This window comes from Xiphias gladius, chromosome 21, assembly GCF_016859285.1.
Source record: "Xiphias gladius isolate SHS-SW01 ecotype Sanya breed wild chromosome 21, ASM1685928v1, whole genome shotgun sequence".
Classification (NCBI taxonomy): domain Eukaryota; kingdom Metazoa; phylum Chordata; class Actinopteri; order Istiophoriformes; family Xiphiidae; genus Xiphias; species Xiphias gladius.
This window is the reverse complement of record NC_053420.1, coordinates 7,504,628-7,520,793: the sequence shown is the minus strand read 5'-3', so window position 1 is coordinate 7,520,793 and position 16,166 is coordinate 7,504,628. Positions and strand designations below refer to the sequence as shown.

The following is a 16,166-nucleotide window of genomic DNA, read 5'->3' as shown; positions in this document are numbered from 1 at the left end:
AAAGGACCTGACTGGCTCTATGCCATAGTCAAACCTGTTAATAACCAGTCCTAACACCGTTCAGAGAAAAACTCAAAAGAAAAATCTCAAGGTCATTGGGCAGACATAGACACGTAAATTTTACATTGCAATATCTCAGGAGACTGAAATAAAATCAAACAACAAATCTGACATGATGGAGAAGCAGTGACCAAAAAGTAACACAGACGACTTGTGCTGTGGGCCATTAGCATGTCCCTAGATCAGGATTTGTCCTATCCTCTTCACCTGACTGGCTCCAGCTGCCTGGATTCCACGTGTCATTCCTGTCAAAGAGATCAGGACCATCCACAGGCAATTCACACTAGAGACATGGTCTTTTTTGGCAGGGGATGACAGTGACACAGAGAAAATCTTTTTGCTGTTACCTACGGCTCCTTCTTTGGGATTATGGAGAAAAAAAAGTCTGAAAGCAGCAAAAATTGCACTGACTAGCAAAGTTGTCAGCCTGTTGGCTAAGAATGATGGACATAGACATCAGATAGGCATCGGCCATTCATGGATGAATTGTTTTCTTTGACTTTATTTGTTTTAGATTAGAATTTTAATTGCCTGAGGCTTTACTGAGTACAAACAGAAACAGTCTGAAAAAAATGCAGTGTTCAGTATTTTATAGCCTACATACTTAAACCAAAATGTTACAATTGGAATCCAAATTCTGACAAAATGAACTGTGTGCCTACATAAATGCACTATGCCCAACAGAGTGGTCACTACAGAGGGTAACTAAACAGGCTTAACTACACATGTGCACCAGTCTCCTCCTATCTTAGACCGAACTTGGCCTTTCATTTTCTTAAAGCCCCATGCACTTACCCCAGGCGATCCTACCTGGAATCCTTGCACAGTGATGCGCACCGTGTCCCCTACCTTTGCCCTACTGGGGGACATCAAGAGTTTAGGACCCTTAGGAGCAGCTGAAAAAAGAAAAAAAAGACAAAGCGAAAAAGGTCATTGTACTGAGCATGAGGAGCAAATCCTGCCGGACACCTGTTTTGTCACAGAGGGAGAGAGACAAATACAATTTCCTGTCAATTAAGGTCACGAGGAAAGAGGCGAGGGACCTGCAGGTTTTTCATCCAAAGGACTGTGCTGGATTTATTCCCCCTTGGAGAGAAAAGGAACTAAATTGGGTAGATACTCATTACTAGAGGAGAATGGGAGTGCATCGGCTGGAGCGTGGAGGCGGTGAGATAAGGGACACTCAGAGAGCTAATTCCTTGTCTTGGTGGGGACAGCGGCCCCCAGATGGCTTTCATTTGGACCCTCTAAAACAATACATGCAAACAGACGACAGTGCAGGCAGATTCTAATATTCTGAGATTGTGAGGGGCCAGTAATTTTCCTGCGTATGTAGTGTCAAGATAAAATGAGTGCTTTGCATTATGTTATAAAAAAGTAATTCATTTCGTTATGGCTAAAGAGGACAGTATGCTGCATTGGGCACATATAAGCAGGTTCTGCATCATTTGAGGTGATTAACAATTCCCCTCAAGACAACTGCTTCACATGCGTTTCAGTTCCGTATGTTAGAAAAATGAATTGAGCAGCCCATGCTGAGGGCATCCTATCAATAATGCCTGTACAAGTCCACCCCAGGGGGTTTTTGTTTAATTTATAAATAAATCGCACTGGGCCCTTGTTTTCCTTGATGAGTGGAACTAAAGGATAAATAAACAGACAAATGACCTCAGTTTTTAGCTATTACTCTGGCACCAAACTGTCCACAGTGGCTAATGAAGCACAGCCTTTTCTTAGGCAGCCATTGACTACAAGCCTGCAACTGATTAGGATTTACACAGTCATATCTGGAGGATTGATTGGACTGACAATGTGGCATTTTCGATGTACTGTATATCACATCTAGGGATATTTTTATAAAACAGACGCCAATGCACTTGAATTGCATGAAATGGTTAGCAAGCATTCAAGTGACACAAAGGGGGAAAAGAGCAGATATTCAAATTTTAGAAAGATTTTTCCGCCACAAGACATCTTATTCTGTATGAAAGGATTCATTTGTCAAGAAAATCAGTGAATAGCAGTACAAACTGGTGCAAAGTCCAAGAGGAAATCTTGGAGTAAGTAACTTTTTAAGATTAAAGGAAAACATCCATTTATATATCCTGGCAACCCAACCAAAGGCATCATGTGAGCAGTTTGACATGGCTAAATGTTCCATCTCAGGCCGACGATGGATGGCTTTTCACAGGCTAGTTCTGGCATGGCATGGTGAAGCACTATTTTTCCACCACCAACACACTAACGGTAGGGTATTTTTAAAAACCGGTGGCATGGCGTTACATAGAGCCTGCAAGGCATATGGCTGGGGAAAATGATGGCTGATTTCTGGGATTTGCTCCAACAGTGACAGTTGGTGTCCTGCGTCACCACCTTTGATTATGGAAGCATGCAGTGTGATGGACATAACACATCCTCTCTCTGAGGGGGAGGGCCTCACAAGGGAAATGAGCCACCGTCCCATGAGACTGTCGCAGAAGACCCAACTTCTTCAGTTTGCAAGAATGAACCGTAATCACTTCAGGAGGGGTCAGAGAATAAACAGGCCCTCCAGAAAAACAACTGCGCACTCTGCATCAGGTGTGCTTTAATACCAAGCCAAGACATCAACAGGTCTGCCCGGCTGAACAGCCGACTTACGCAGTTGAAGGGAACCTGTGGCATTAGCTGGGTGACTGGTTCTGTTGAAAGAGAGGAGCTGGACAGGCATGCGACCGAATTTAAAAGGCACTATATCTGTGACAGACTCAAGAGACACTGGACTAGGTGTCCCAAAGCAGGGAGATGAGACAGATTAACATACTATGTGCACATAACAAATCTATATTCGCACAGGCACACAGACAAAGACACACACACACACACACACACACTTACATACAAATAACCCTACACGTATATGCATACACACACAATCCCCCAAAATACACACGCATGCACACACACAGATCGTAGCCACTGTCCTGAAACTGAGCATCTGCTCATTGATTATTACAATGACTGGAAGATCTGAGGATCTCTGGATCCCTTCTCACTACTGTGCGGTGTATGAAATGAGAATCCCACCGCTTGCTTAATAATGTTGAATAATAAACAGCTTAGCTCATCCACATCCAAAGCAAAGAACTTCTTTTAATTATTAAGATGCACTATGTTCATGAATACATTCCAGGAGTGAAGAATAGACTGGCTTCATGATCTCATAAGAGATGTAGCACTTTTTTAGACTCTCAAGGCCTAGTGCCAGCTTTGGGTTCATTTGTATGGTGAGCACGGAGCCAGCCATGAATATTCATGAAGTGTAATACAACATTGGTCGATTGTCAGACTGTCGCTCTGTCTCATGTGGCAATATTAAATCTCTGAAAGATTTATTACTTATGGGTAGTCCTTTTCATTTCCTGACCAAACACACCTGAGAGAACCAAGAGAGAGTGTTTATATACAGTAAGACAGATCCTGAGAGCAATTATGCACTTTCAGCTGAATAATATGTGTGTGTATATATATATATATATATATATATATATATGTGTGTGTGTGTGTGTGTGTGTGTGTGTGTATGTATATCTATATATCTATATCTATATATATATATATATATATATATATATATATATATATATATATATATATGTGTGTGTGTGTGTGTGTGTATCTATATATCTATATCTATATCTATATCTAGAGTTTCACAGGGCTCATTCCCCTCAGGGTGTGTCATTTGTTTTATCATCAACATGTGAAAGAGGCAAAGAGCTGTTACAAACTTCACTGCAATACTCTGTCTGGAGAAGACAGCCGACGCCATTATACCCTCAACTGATACTGCAGTCTCCGTATTGCATGTGATGTACTATATTTCTATCCACTTTGTATATGACGGTGACAGTTACTACATTTTAAAAGACAATTTTCTGGTATGAGACATTCCCATTTAAAAAAAGTGACAATACCAATTGCAACAATTTTTTTTTTTTTAAATGAGTGCCAAAGGGCTTTTTAGACACTTGATCCTCACCTCACCTTAAATACGATTGAATGATTTAAAAGGTAAGCCTGGCAAAATCTTACATTTTTCTTAACATCAAAAAATGTAATGAAAAGATCAAAACCAAGTGGTGTGGGTGTAGTCAAAGTGCGAAATAACAAAGTGCTCTTTGCAATACACCTCCACTGTTATCCAAAAGCAATTGAAAACACATCAAAGAGCCACACCATCACACTGGGTGAAATGGTCCTGTATTACTACGAACATGGTCGCTGTAATTTATTTAAGTCAATCCTACATGTGCTCTTCTGCTGCCATAAATAGTCACTAGTGCAGCAAATGAGTTTTAATATGCAACTGAAAATAATCCCCAACAAATTCACTATTTATCTTGTTTGTGTTGTTGAGTAACATTTGCTAAAAACTGCATTGACCTGGTATTTTAAAAATTGCTTAGCCTATAAAAATGAAACTCCTGCATATGTTTGTGAACCCTTTTTGAAGGTTTATGTCTTCTGTAGGAAACATGGGGTTTGGAGCTGCATGGACAGGGTAGAGTTCAGGTCTTTTATAGGATTTGTTGACAAAGAGACAAAGAATGATGGCAGCCTTTGTCCTTTGACCTATCCTGCACAAGATTTTTATCTAGAAAAGTGCAGTCTTGTCAGTCTGAACTAAAAACTGATTGATTCAAAAGGTACAACAGAAAGGATTGTCCCTTCCTCACTAATTGAGACCCTGTAGATTCACCCTATTTACCCAGATATGTACATGGATTCTGGCAGGAAAATCCTCTTGGCAGACAGAAAGTGAAATTTACGCAAAATCCAAAACTTTTTTTTCTTTTCTCAAGCAACAATCTTTGAGTTCACCATCAAAAGAAAGCTGGATTAATGGATGGTTCAACCTGGTGCGACAAGATTTTCTGCCACTGTCCTTCCAGTCATTAAAGTTCAGATCCAAGGAGTTCTCAGTGTAATACAATGTCTAATATGTTTTCTAATTTCCAAAACTTCAAGTTGCTACTGCAAACAAAATGGGTGAGCTTTAGTATGTTGTATTGACTTATATCAATAAAAAGTACTGGTTGTATTTTAGATTATGTGTGTCAAGTCATCACATATCTGGCTTGACAACAATGGACCACAGTTAAGGTAAGAAAAAGCTGTATCCCTGTCTGCGTGACATTTTTAATACCTACTTATCATTTTTTTTAAACCTATTAAAGACTTTCCATATCTAGATGATAAAGACAGTTTCTACACATTGACTCAGAGTGACCACAGCTGCCCACCAGCACAGTAAGAGGGATACTTTTTAAATATATCAAATGTTATAATGTGAGATAAAATACTGACAGTGAGACACAATGCAGCAAGCAAACGTGTACCCGCCACAGCCTCCTCGTTCATAGCCTTTTTTTCTTCCCTCAACCACTGCTAGCTTCTTGTGGAAGATGATGTCTCTGTTTATCGTGTCAGGATTGCGTGGCTTGTCTCCAGGAGGACCATGCCAACTTATTGCCTTTGAAGTGTTAATTGGATGCGCTGGAAGCCATCTTTGTTTTTAGATTTAAAAAAAAAAAATGAAAAAAAATCTGAAAGTGTGTGTGTCTCTCTTTTGGCTCACAAACTATTAAAACTTAATGCTAATATTTCCTTAAAGTACGACTCCTTTTTTATGAACTCACTATCTGCATCACTGCTTCTTCTACTTTGATAGTTTGCTGATGAACAGACAAATAACCCCACTGACATAGTGTTTCTCTCCTTGAAATAAAGTGATGAAATTTAGAAGCTACACTTCTCTTTAAAAGACTAAAGTTTGAAACTGCAGAGCTTAAGGGAGCTGCTCATTGAAGACTGAAAAAGTCTTCAGTCTTCAGTCTCTTCTTTCCAATGATATAACATTGGTCAGTGTGTCTGAATTCTCATTTGACTTCTCTAATTCAGGTTGACTTTTTCAATAACGGTACTGAGTTAACTCAATCTAGCAACAGACAGCTCAATGAATTGCCCTGTCAGTCACTTGGAGTTTTGCATTCACCGCTAAACTCGCAATCTGCTCAGCTGTAACACAATTAACCGGCATCAAATGAAAATCAGTGTTGTTCTGAGTACATTTGCAAGGGAGACATAAGGCGGCCCAGTCGGTTTCCAAGTGCAAGGGGATAAAAGGAGACAGCAGGAGATTAAAAAGGAGAAGAAATGAAAAAAAGGGTGTATGTGTGTCTAGGTGGAGTGTTTTGGGTTGTGTAGGAGGAGGAATAAAGGACAGATGAGAGACAGGTTGGTAGAGGAGTGAGAATAACACTCAAAGCAATAGGTTAGTATGCCTCCTACTCACCAAGGGTAACCTCTGTCTGCATGGGCATAGACAGTGCTGGGTGCTTGACTTCACAGCTGAACAGAGCGTCATTATCCAGCTGAGGGTTGAGGGTCCAGGTGAGTCGGGCCTGCACCACTACAGAGCCGTCACTTTGGGGGATGTGAGTGTGGCTGAAGTAGTAGAGAGGGTCCGTGCTGTGCACCCAGCGGGGGAACTCCCGGCTCACCACTGTCTCTGGGATGACCTCTGTCGCGGGGCTGGGCTCGTAGGCCTGCTGGCCCTGAGTGTGGACACGCTGGGGGCTCTCTGTGTACAGATGGGCCGAGCGCCCTTCGGGGTCCAGAAGGGAAAGGGACCGCTGGAGCTTAGTGTCATCAAGGTCCCTGCTGATGAGCGGCCTGGCTCCTCTCACCCCCGCTGAGCCGCCTCCCTGCTCGTAGGTGGAGGGTTGAGTGTAGGAGATCACCTCTATCAGCTCGCCATCCCGCTTGAAGTACACCTTGGAAAGAACAAGGAGTATTGAAATTGAGAAACGGATGGAGAATAGGGTGACCGGATGTCCCCGTTTTCAGGGGACAGTCCCTGTTTTTGGGGGCCTGTCCCTGGCTGGAGCTGTCCCCGGAAATATCCCCGTTTTTAACCGTGAATTAAGAACAGACCGTAAATAAAGACCAGGCAGCAGAGAAGACGGGCAGCCATCTCGAGTTGTGCTTGTTTTGGCCAAAAGAGGGGGCTGGCCACTCACTATAGCAGCTTCAAACCACTCTTCTTCTACCACTAACCACTTGCTTGCCTAGTCTTTGAGAAAACTACGGGGTATAACTCGACCCGACGCTAGCAAGTGTCAACTGAATCCACATCACCACCACAAGCGTCTTTTCAAGCCAGGAAGTGACCTTGGGTTAGAATCAGGGATGGGGTTACGGGACGGGAATCGTACTACCAGGTGATAGGTAGCTGATCTGTAGGCATACAATCTACTCGGATGTAGGCTACCATGCGAACTACAAATACTGTGCATCATTTCTAATTTAACATATTTAACATAATATTTGTGTAGCAGGCGTTGAGGGTTTATGCAGGCCGCCTCTGTAACTTATTTTAAGAATTGTAGGTGGGGAATATGACTTGGCCTGAAAAAAAAAATTCAGTCAGAGGCTTTTTTTTTTCCCTTTTTTTTTTTTTGCTTTAATCCCTGTAGGGAGAGTGGAGAGGAAGGAAAGGAGGAAGACTGGATAGAAAGAAGAGTGAAGGAGACAGAGGAGGAAAGGTAAAGAAACGATTGCAGAGCCTGCCAATTTATGATTCTGATTAATAAAACACAAAATGAGGCAAGAATTTATTTTAGAATTAGCACATCTGCTGTGTCAGTCCTGTAGTAGTGTGCCCTACCTTGTAAAGGGTTTTCTCAGAATATTACAGGAATTTCTTTACCATTTCATGAGTCTATCCACATCTCTGGCTGCCCGGAAATTCGTGCCCCCCTTTCAGCACATAACCTCCAGATATTAGCATTGAAATAAGGTTGTATAGTCGCTGCCTGTGGTGTTCATATTTTGGAAACAGATAGGCCTTCTTTTGGGTTGCTGCAGAAAAGAAAATTTAATCCACATCTCTTTTGGGGACCTTTGGTCATTTGAATTCAATTTGCCAAAGATCATCAGATCAAGTCATTTTTGTAAACACTGCATTTCACTGAATTGTGCGAGGTTCATGTGAAGAGAGTGTTGGAGCTTGCTTTGATATGGTGCCACTTTTTGGTCTGATGCATCCTGTGGGTAAACAGCAATAATGAGTATAAACATGTAAGGATAAGGCTAAGCTCTTGAGGAATAACACCAAATGATATTTTTACATTCACAATAGGGATAGATTCAATAATACTTGGACCAAAATACAGCGTATGGCCCTTTCTCTGAAAAATTATTCAGCTTTAAAGCGACAGTTTGTGATCTTTCCTCAAATCTTCAACTACACTGTCAAGCTCAATTCAAATAACAAGACATATAACAAACATATGCATTAAGTACTAAAGAACTCTCAGTTTATTTACAAATGGAGAGATTTACCTTTAAATAGACATATTTCTTAGTTTAATTCAATTTAACCTTTATTTAAGCATGTTTATTTTAAATCACTGATGGATGCCTGTCTGTGTGAGCCTTTGTCGCTGAGGTTATGTTTGTCAGGAGAGATGTAAAATCATTATATTACAAGCTGCGTTGTGCTACTGGGTGGTATCACAGTATTTATAGCCAACTCTAAAAACTTTACAGTGCTTGCCATCAGAGCAGGCTGGTACGCCTCCCCGGGGCTGGGGACCCTTGCTCAAAGGCATTCAGTAGCACCGATTGTTGTCAGTATCGTGGACTAAAAAAACAAAAAACAAAAAAAAAACTTAAACGACTCTTCCTCCTAACCAAACCGGTGCTCCTACCAGTGAGCCTTGAATTACTCTGTGGCCCCATCTACCTGCAGTACACTTTCAGTACAGCAGGGTTAAAACACGCGTTTTCTATAAAACTTTCTAAATTTCCTCGTTTAGGGAAGTAACTTCAGAGGCTGATGCACAGCGGCCATTTATTTCAACAGATTTTCATCAAATTTAATTAGATATTACATTAGATGAAAACCAGATTTGAGTACTTGAAGTGGATGTTTTCATTTTTCCATTTAGTCTATCAAGTCTGTTAATAAATGGCCCTTGTTGGAGAAATTCTGAACTCTCACACTGGTGCAATCTGTTGTTAAAAGAGGACTAATGACTACGCCTACAAGTAAAACCTTATTTTGTAAATTAGCGCGCACACACACACACACACACACACGCACACACACACAAGACACTGTTATAAAATTTATAAGAAAAAGCTTCTCCAAGGAGTAAGTGTAGCTAAGGTTCACTACACACACAGGTGCAAGATAAGTGGTTACACTTTATCCCACCTATATGTTCATTTCAAATTAGCTAAGGGTCAGGTAAAATACAGGATGTGTCAGGTATTCTCACACACTTGTGCTGTTATGGAAACCTACCATATGTTAAGATTATACTGTTACATTGCATCCGGTCCATAGAAACAGCTCTTCATATGTGTATTTCATTTATTTCTTCATCTACAGTATCTACTTGTAAACCTTTGGAATTAGCTGTCCTCTAAAGGTATGAATCGATACAATTATTGCCCAGCATAGCATGTAAGGCTAATTTACAAATTAATTTCCACAGATGAACACATTTCACACTGTTGAATTTTACCACGTGAGAGCATAAAATACCCATCAGCCTTTAGCGGCATTTACTTCATATGCTCAGAGGAGCCAGACTATAAAATCCAATAGTGCAGTGGGAAGTAGAAACATCAACCCTCAGATCCACAATGACCCTATTGCGTCTGCTGCTAACTCCTACAGCTACCCGACAACTTGCAAAGAGAAGAAGCTTTTCAACTGTTTATTAAAACACCTCATTAATTATCACAGCAGGTGGAGGGAGAACAGCGTGGATTAGAACGATCCATGCACCTGTTCTGTAGCTTTTGTTTGACAAAATGGTGCGGGTACACAAAAACACCTGTGCTGGCTATGGGTATAATGGGGAATTCTGTAAGACTAAGATAACTGATTTGTTTCTATAAACATTAACAGACATGCTAATTTATAGGCATACAGGAAATATTGATTAAACATCTACATGACTTCACATAATGCATGAAGTCCTACAGTGGGGTCCAAAAGTCTGAGACCACTCTCCCGTTCCCTTGAATGGGAAGACACTGTACGTTGCGTGCGCTCTGGATGAGTCAGAAATAACACCTTTATTGCGGAGATGCCTCAAGCTAAATATCAAGCATCGGTTTACCTATTCATAGTCATCCCACCGTGACTAAATATCTTTTCTTTGCCACCTGTCTGCTTGAGGTATAAGAAAAGGAATCAATGAATGTTTCATCAAAGACATGAATGAATGGGATGACAGATATGTTGCTGCGGGGCGAGAGAGTGAAGCGTTATTTCTGTGTCATTATGCTGCAGTTCTGCTCCTTCTTCATTTCCCCTTTCATTACCAGGAACAGAACACATATTGTAATATGGCTATGGAAATACTGCAGACACAGATATAATTAGACACATATAGAAATTAGACTAGGATATTAAAAGAGTTGAGTGAACTGAGTCACGTGTTCCTTTCAGTGTTGATTATGATTTGTAACCTCTCTTCCTCTTTGTATAGGCAGTCTTTCAGTGTTACACGTTATCAGAGTTTTTCGACTTTTTCCCCTCGATACTTTGCATATTTTTTTTGCAGTGTTTGGGACTGATGCACCAGCAATGCAGACAGTAACTACTTTAAGATACCAGTGAATCATTGAGTTGAATGCCATTCAGCACAGTGTTGGTTTTAATAGACGTCTGACAACCACTATTGCTATAAATTAGTTAAATGTGAAAAATGAGCACTTTTACTTTACTATTGAATATATCAAAAATACCAGCTGTTACGACACAATTCAATTATAGTGGAATGGATTTCTGCTAGGCCACAATCTGACATCTTTCATAGGTGTTAAAATGTGCTTTGAAACAGTTTTTGTGGCATTTCTGGATGTACTGGACAGCATACAGAAGCCAAATAAGAAGGACGAGGGAGAATGCATGCCGTGTGCCATCTTTGTAAATATTAATAAGAATCAATCTACAATTCATTTTAAAATCTGAGCACAATTAAGGAGACATCTGTCATCACTTTAAACTTGGTCTGTATTCCTTTCAGCTACCTACTAATTTGCTAAAATCTCATTTCCCACATTTCCTTGTTTGACAGGCAGAGATAACAGAAAACATCGCTTCTTTCATTTCATTCAAATGGGAGAGCAAACACTGATTAATTTTTCCACAAGTGATTATAAAGCTGCCAGAATAACACTGAGGATGTGATTCATGTCTCCAGTAAATGCTTGCATTTCGCAAAAAGACATAGGCACTTTTGTTGGATGCAGCTTTAGATGAGTTGATTTTCACTTGATTATCCTGCATCCATTGTATATGGATTAAAAGAAATATATTTTTTTATGTCATACAATAAAATAAAATGGTTACTGAACAGAACTTTGGCCCACATCAGACTGTTTACTGTCCTTTAAAATGGCATGGAATACTTTATTTGAATCTTGAAATTTCCAAACATATTCTCTCAGGAACTTATAAAAAGTACATTTGTAGTTTAGCAGGCATTCACAAGAAGGTGCAAAATGGTTACATTTTCTTTAATCAACAGAGTGGCATTTTAGGTAATACATTTTCAATCTGTCGGACTTGGAAAGTAGTGCTTGCTCTCATGTAAAAGGGGATTTTTGAGTGTTTTTGGCATTGCTGTTGTATTGTTCTCGTATAGACAGCGTTACCGCACGGAATAAAGTGATTATCAATCACGCCTCTGGAATAAATCCCCAAATACTTCATAGTCCAATATGTGCAGACAATGAGTCCGCACACGAACCAAATGAATTAGCGCAGAAAACTGAGATGTAATTCTAAGCAGTAGCCCATACACAATGTCATGGCCATGATGATATTAAGCTGGGATGGCATGAGAAGGGTTTTGCATTTTTCCCGTGAACAGACAGGGATGAAAGCACCTGCACTCTGCACGCTGCCAAGCGCCCCCCACCTCACCAACGTCTTAAATCCAAAACCTTTTTGAAAATGTAACAATCATGCATTGGTCCATACAAACCTTTATGCTGCTGCAATTAATCACGGCGGTGTCAAAAGGACAAGGCAGTAATTTTCATGGTGACAGAATGATTCAATGAAAGAGAAGAAGCAAGAGAAAAGGGCAGAGAAAGAGGAGAGAGGCAGAGGGAAGGATCCTGGCCATGACTTAATCAGCTTTCCTTCTTATTAACTGTCATTATCTTTCCTCTTTTCAATCAGTGCTTGCTTGTACTCTGAGGACGTTCTAATGAGTGGCACTGGGAAGCTATTATTGATATGTCACCGGCTTGCTTCAGTAGCATCAGATGCCGACAGATCTCGAAACATAATACCCGACACTTTAAACATATGCAGTCCATTATATCCAGCTCTCTCAAAGCTGCACTAGGGGAATTTGGGAGGTTGGGTGTAAAGTGTTGAGAAATAAATGGTAAATGGACTGCACTTGTACAGCGCTTTTCTAGTCTATTAACCGCTCATTCAATGTATGTCTCATTCACCCATTCACACACACTTCACCCACTGACGGTGCAGCACCAGCAGCAGTTAGGGGTTCAGTGTATTGCTCAAGGACACTTCGACACGGCCCCTGGAGGAGCTGGAGATCAAACCAGGAACCTTCCCATTACTAGATGACCATTCTACCACCTGAACCGAAATAACGACTTCTGAAAAAAATATAAACGTCCGTCCGGTGCATTGTTCTCGTCGTTCTCGATGTGCGGACAGAAGGCTCAACATTGAAGTATACCGGAAATCCACGCACACAGATCAATACCCACTGTTTGACTCTCACCAACCGCTGGAGCACAAACTGGGGGTCATCAGAACCCTACAACGTCGGGCTCAGAATGTGCCCACAAGGTCAGTTGCTATAGGAACATTTTTTCACATCAACTGAAGAACAATTATTGAAGAATAGTCTTTTTAGTTGTGATTTTAAATGGGTGTCGCTAGGTAGCTAGATAGCTGTGTAGGAAAATGACGACCCCGTGCTTAATCCCACTTTGTATGGGGGGAGAAAAGGTTGCCAATGGGGACAACCGCTGATCACCTTGAATGTCTGACCAAATCATATTTGTGCAGTGAGTCAGAGGTCTGTAAACAGGGTTACTACTTTAATTAAACGTCAAATGAGTTTCACATACTTTCACCTATTAAGCACCTATCTTCCGTTCAGAAATCAAAAACAAAATACCCTAACCGTTTAACATCATTGGCTGAGCTTATTTGCATATTAATTTTTTAATCAATCCTGATGTGACATTTGAAGAACCAATAAAAAAAAAAAAAAGAACACAATGAACCAGAGGAAGGAACAGTAGGAAACTTCTAAAACTGCTTTCAATATTAGAGTAGTTAGACATGCAACAGTAGCAGTGTTGGATGAACTTCAGCACTGTCAAATGTCTACACTAAGCCAGAATGAAGTGTCAGACATTACACCAGATGCTGGAAGGATCCAAAAGGATGTTGCATAGCAACAGGGGATATTTTTTCTCCGTGAACAGCCAACGCAAATTTATCTTAACAAACACAAAGCTTATGTATCTGTTTAGGATAAAAGAAATGTTGCATTAAATGTGTTATAAAAGCACTCGGGGTTCCATTCTACAGTGAGACAAAGTTAAGGCTGTAGTGATCTATGACACTATGGCTTCATCACAGCAGTGCCAAAATATGAACGTGCAGCGTGTTCAGTTGCTCACATGTGTACTCAAAGTATAGAGTAAGAGGTTTCAGGACTCACTTGTTCTGTCCATAAAGTTCGGGTGGAGATGGGTTATTGAGAGTAAAGTAGTTGAGAGACTCTTACATGTATACGCAGATTATTCCCTCTCACTTTTCTCTCCCCTATCCCTCACATACACCCATATTTTTTTATTGGCTCACAATTTTTTTATTTTAAATCTGTTCATTTATCAGCACTAAAATGCAACACGTAAAAATAGAAAATATCAATTTATATGAAAATCTGATGATAATAACAACATTTGCAGTGCAAACATTGTGTAGCCTAACCGGCTGTTGTGTTTTAATTACTTGAAAGGATTCTGGCTGATCTGCAGCATAATCGGCAGCTCTTGTCTTTCCTACATATTTTTCTCTTCTCTTTCTATTAACAGCAGCCATATTCTGAGCAGCACCTGCCATGAGAGGACCCTGTATGGCTGAGTTTTCTAGCATCAGGAACCGCCCGTGAACACATAACGTGAGTGAAATGACATTAAAATGGCCTACTCCTAAAAGAGTCTACAAAAGATATTGCTTATAACAACACTGTATCAAATGGCAATGTGAACAAGGGTGACCATGTTGAAGAGGTAGTTTGTAGTGACGTACATTCATCAGGTGGTCAGAGACCTGACTTCAAATGAATTCTACTGTTTGCTCCATAACTGCTGGTTGTGTGGGACTGAAAATACAGTAGATGCAGAATTTCTTTAATCCTAAATCCATGTATAGATGTTACATGCATGACAATATTTATATTCAGTCTATTAAGGAATTCATTCATTTCATTTCAAAAACTAAGGTGGGATGTACTAGAAACCATGGATTATACCACCAAAATACCACAGAATGGTCATATTTAGCAATTGTTAAATGTTGGCACAATAAATCAGGCCAATTTCTTTTGTAAATTGTGAGCCACTATTGATACCAGACTCGCAATGATATGACATTGAAAATAGCGCTGACAACAGCTCATTTTGCTGAAAGCCCCCAGGCAACCGCACCAACAAAGACTAAATGAGTTTCATCAAAAAGGAAAGAGAGGCGTTTGAAGTTGCAGTCATATAACTGGGCCAAAGCAGCAACATTAAAGCAAATACTTAAAAAACCTAATAATGAGGTTTTGTTTGCAGCATGACCATAGACAACAGCATACACAGAACAAATGGTCACAGTTTAAATGTGATATTTGTGCTCATTCCTAAAACTGAGTGGGGATCAAGTCAACTGTAACAATATAATAATTAAGAACAACGTCACAACAATGTGTAATTTTCCTTTTTGCAACCCGTTATAAACTTGGACAGTAGCTAGACGTTTTGCTTTTATTATTTTATAACAACTACTACTTGGTATGCCAAGATTTAGCAAATCATTTCACAACATTTAACTACTAAATACAGTTTGCTACAGAGTTTACCTCCTGTGATTTAACAGTAACACTTCAGACGGCCAAGCAGAGAGAATATACCAAACACAAATATGAAATCAAGCTCTACCTCTCAAAGGACTACATTTTTCGACATGTCATTTATAAATTAATATTCCCTGCTACCGACTAGGGACCACGGCGTAAGTTCTCAAAGGAGATTAAAGGGACGTTTGCAGGACTGAGGAGAGTAGTGAGACTATACTTCTGAAATCTATCCATGAAACCTGTCAGAGTTTGTTTACTGGGTTTTGATTTAGTCCTACAGTATAAGGCCACTTTGACAGGCCATGATCAACTCCCCACAGATGCAATGTAACTTTCCAAGTCGGAAGTGCTTTCTTTCTAACTTTCTTTGGATTGTCAGACTTGACCGCATATTTTGCATCATTTCAGTGTAAACACCGTGTCCGTTTGCCTATGGGATATAGCATAAGGCTTACCAGCAACGCTGAAATTAGTCTTCCTCCGAGCACAAGGTGCAAGATGTAAATGACCTCCAATAGTTTTCGAGCCCACAGAATAAATCAGAAATATAATTCCAGCAAATAATTTCCATGCTGTAAGTGACATTAAAGGCCCTTCACACTCAAGGTGCTCACACACTTATATTGGCTGATTACACCTCTTCTCAGGACTGTATGGGTGTGTGCAAGTTCACTGTAAGGGAATTTTCTAGTGGGTTAATCAGGTAAAGCATGGGCCTTGAGGTCTGAGGCGAAACAGCAGCAAATCCTTCTGAAAGGCACACTGTCTTCTCTCCTTAAGACATTGGGGCAGCTGAAAATTTCTCCATTCTCCTTGGCCAAGCTTCAATGCATATTTTCAGCATAAGACATCTTGGTCTCCCAGACACTTTCTCCACTGATGAGTTGACCAATAATCAGCCAAATCTCCATCACA

The 16,166-nt window shown here is 40.3% G+C and overlaps 1 protein-coding gene across 2 annotated transcripts in view; it reads right to left on the bottom strand.

Moving 5' to 3' along the window:
* Positions 1-16,166, bottom strand: part of igsf21a (immunoglobin superfamily, member 21a) — a 157,369-nt gene that overhangs the window by 9,262 nt on the left and 131,941 nt on the right. The window contains exons 6-7 of one of the 2 annotated variants that reach the window (XM_040115781.1): positions 6,398-6,878; positions 856-956 (exon numbers count right to left, since the gene is read on the bottom strand). In XM_040115781.1, the coding sequence (XP_039971715.1) occupies positions 856-956; positions 6,398-6,878 (582 nt within the window). The remainder of the gene's footprint in view (positions 1-855; positions 957-6,397; positions 6,879-16,166) is intronic. The other variant, XM_040115783.1, reaches the window with a different exon arrangement.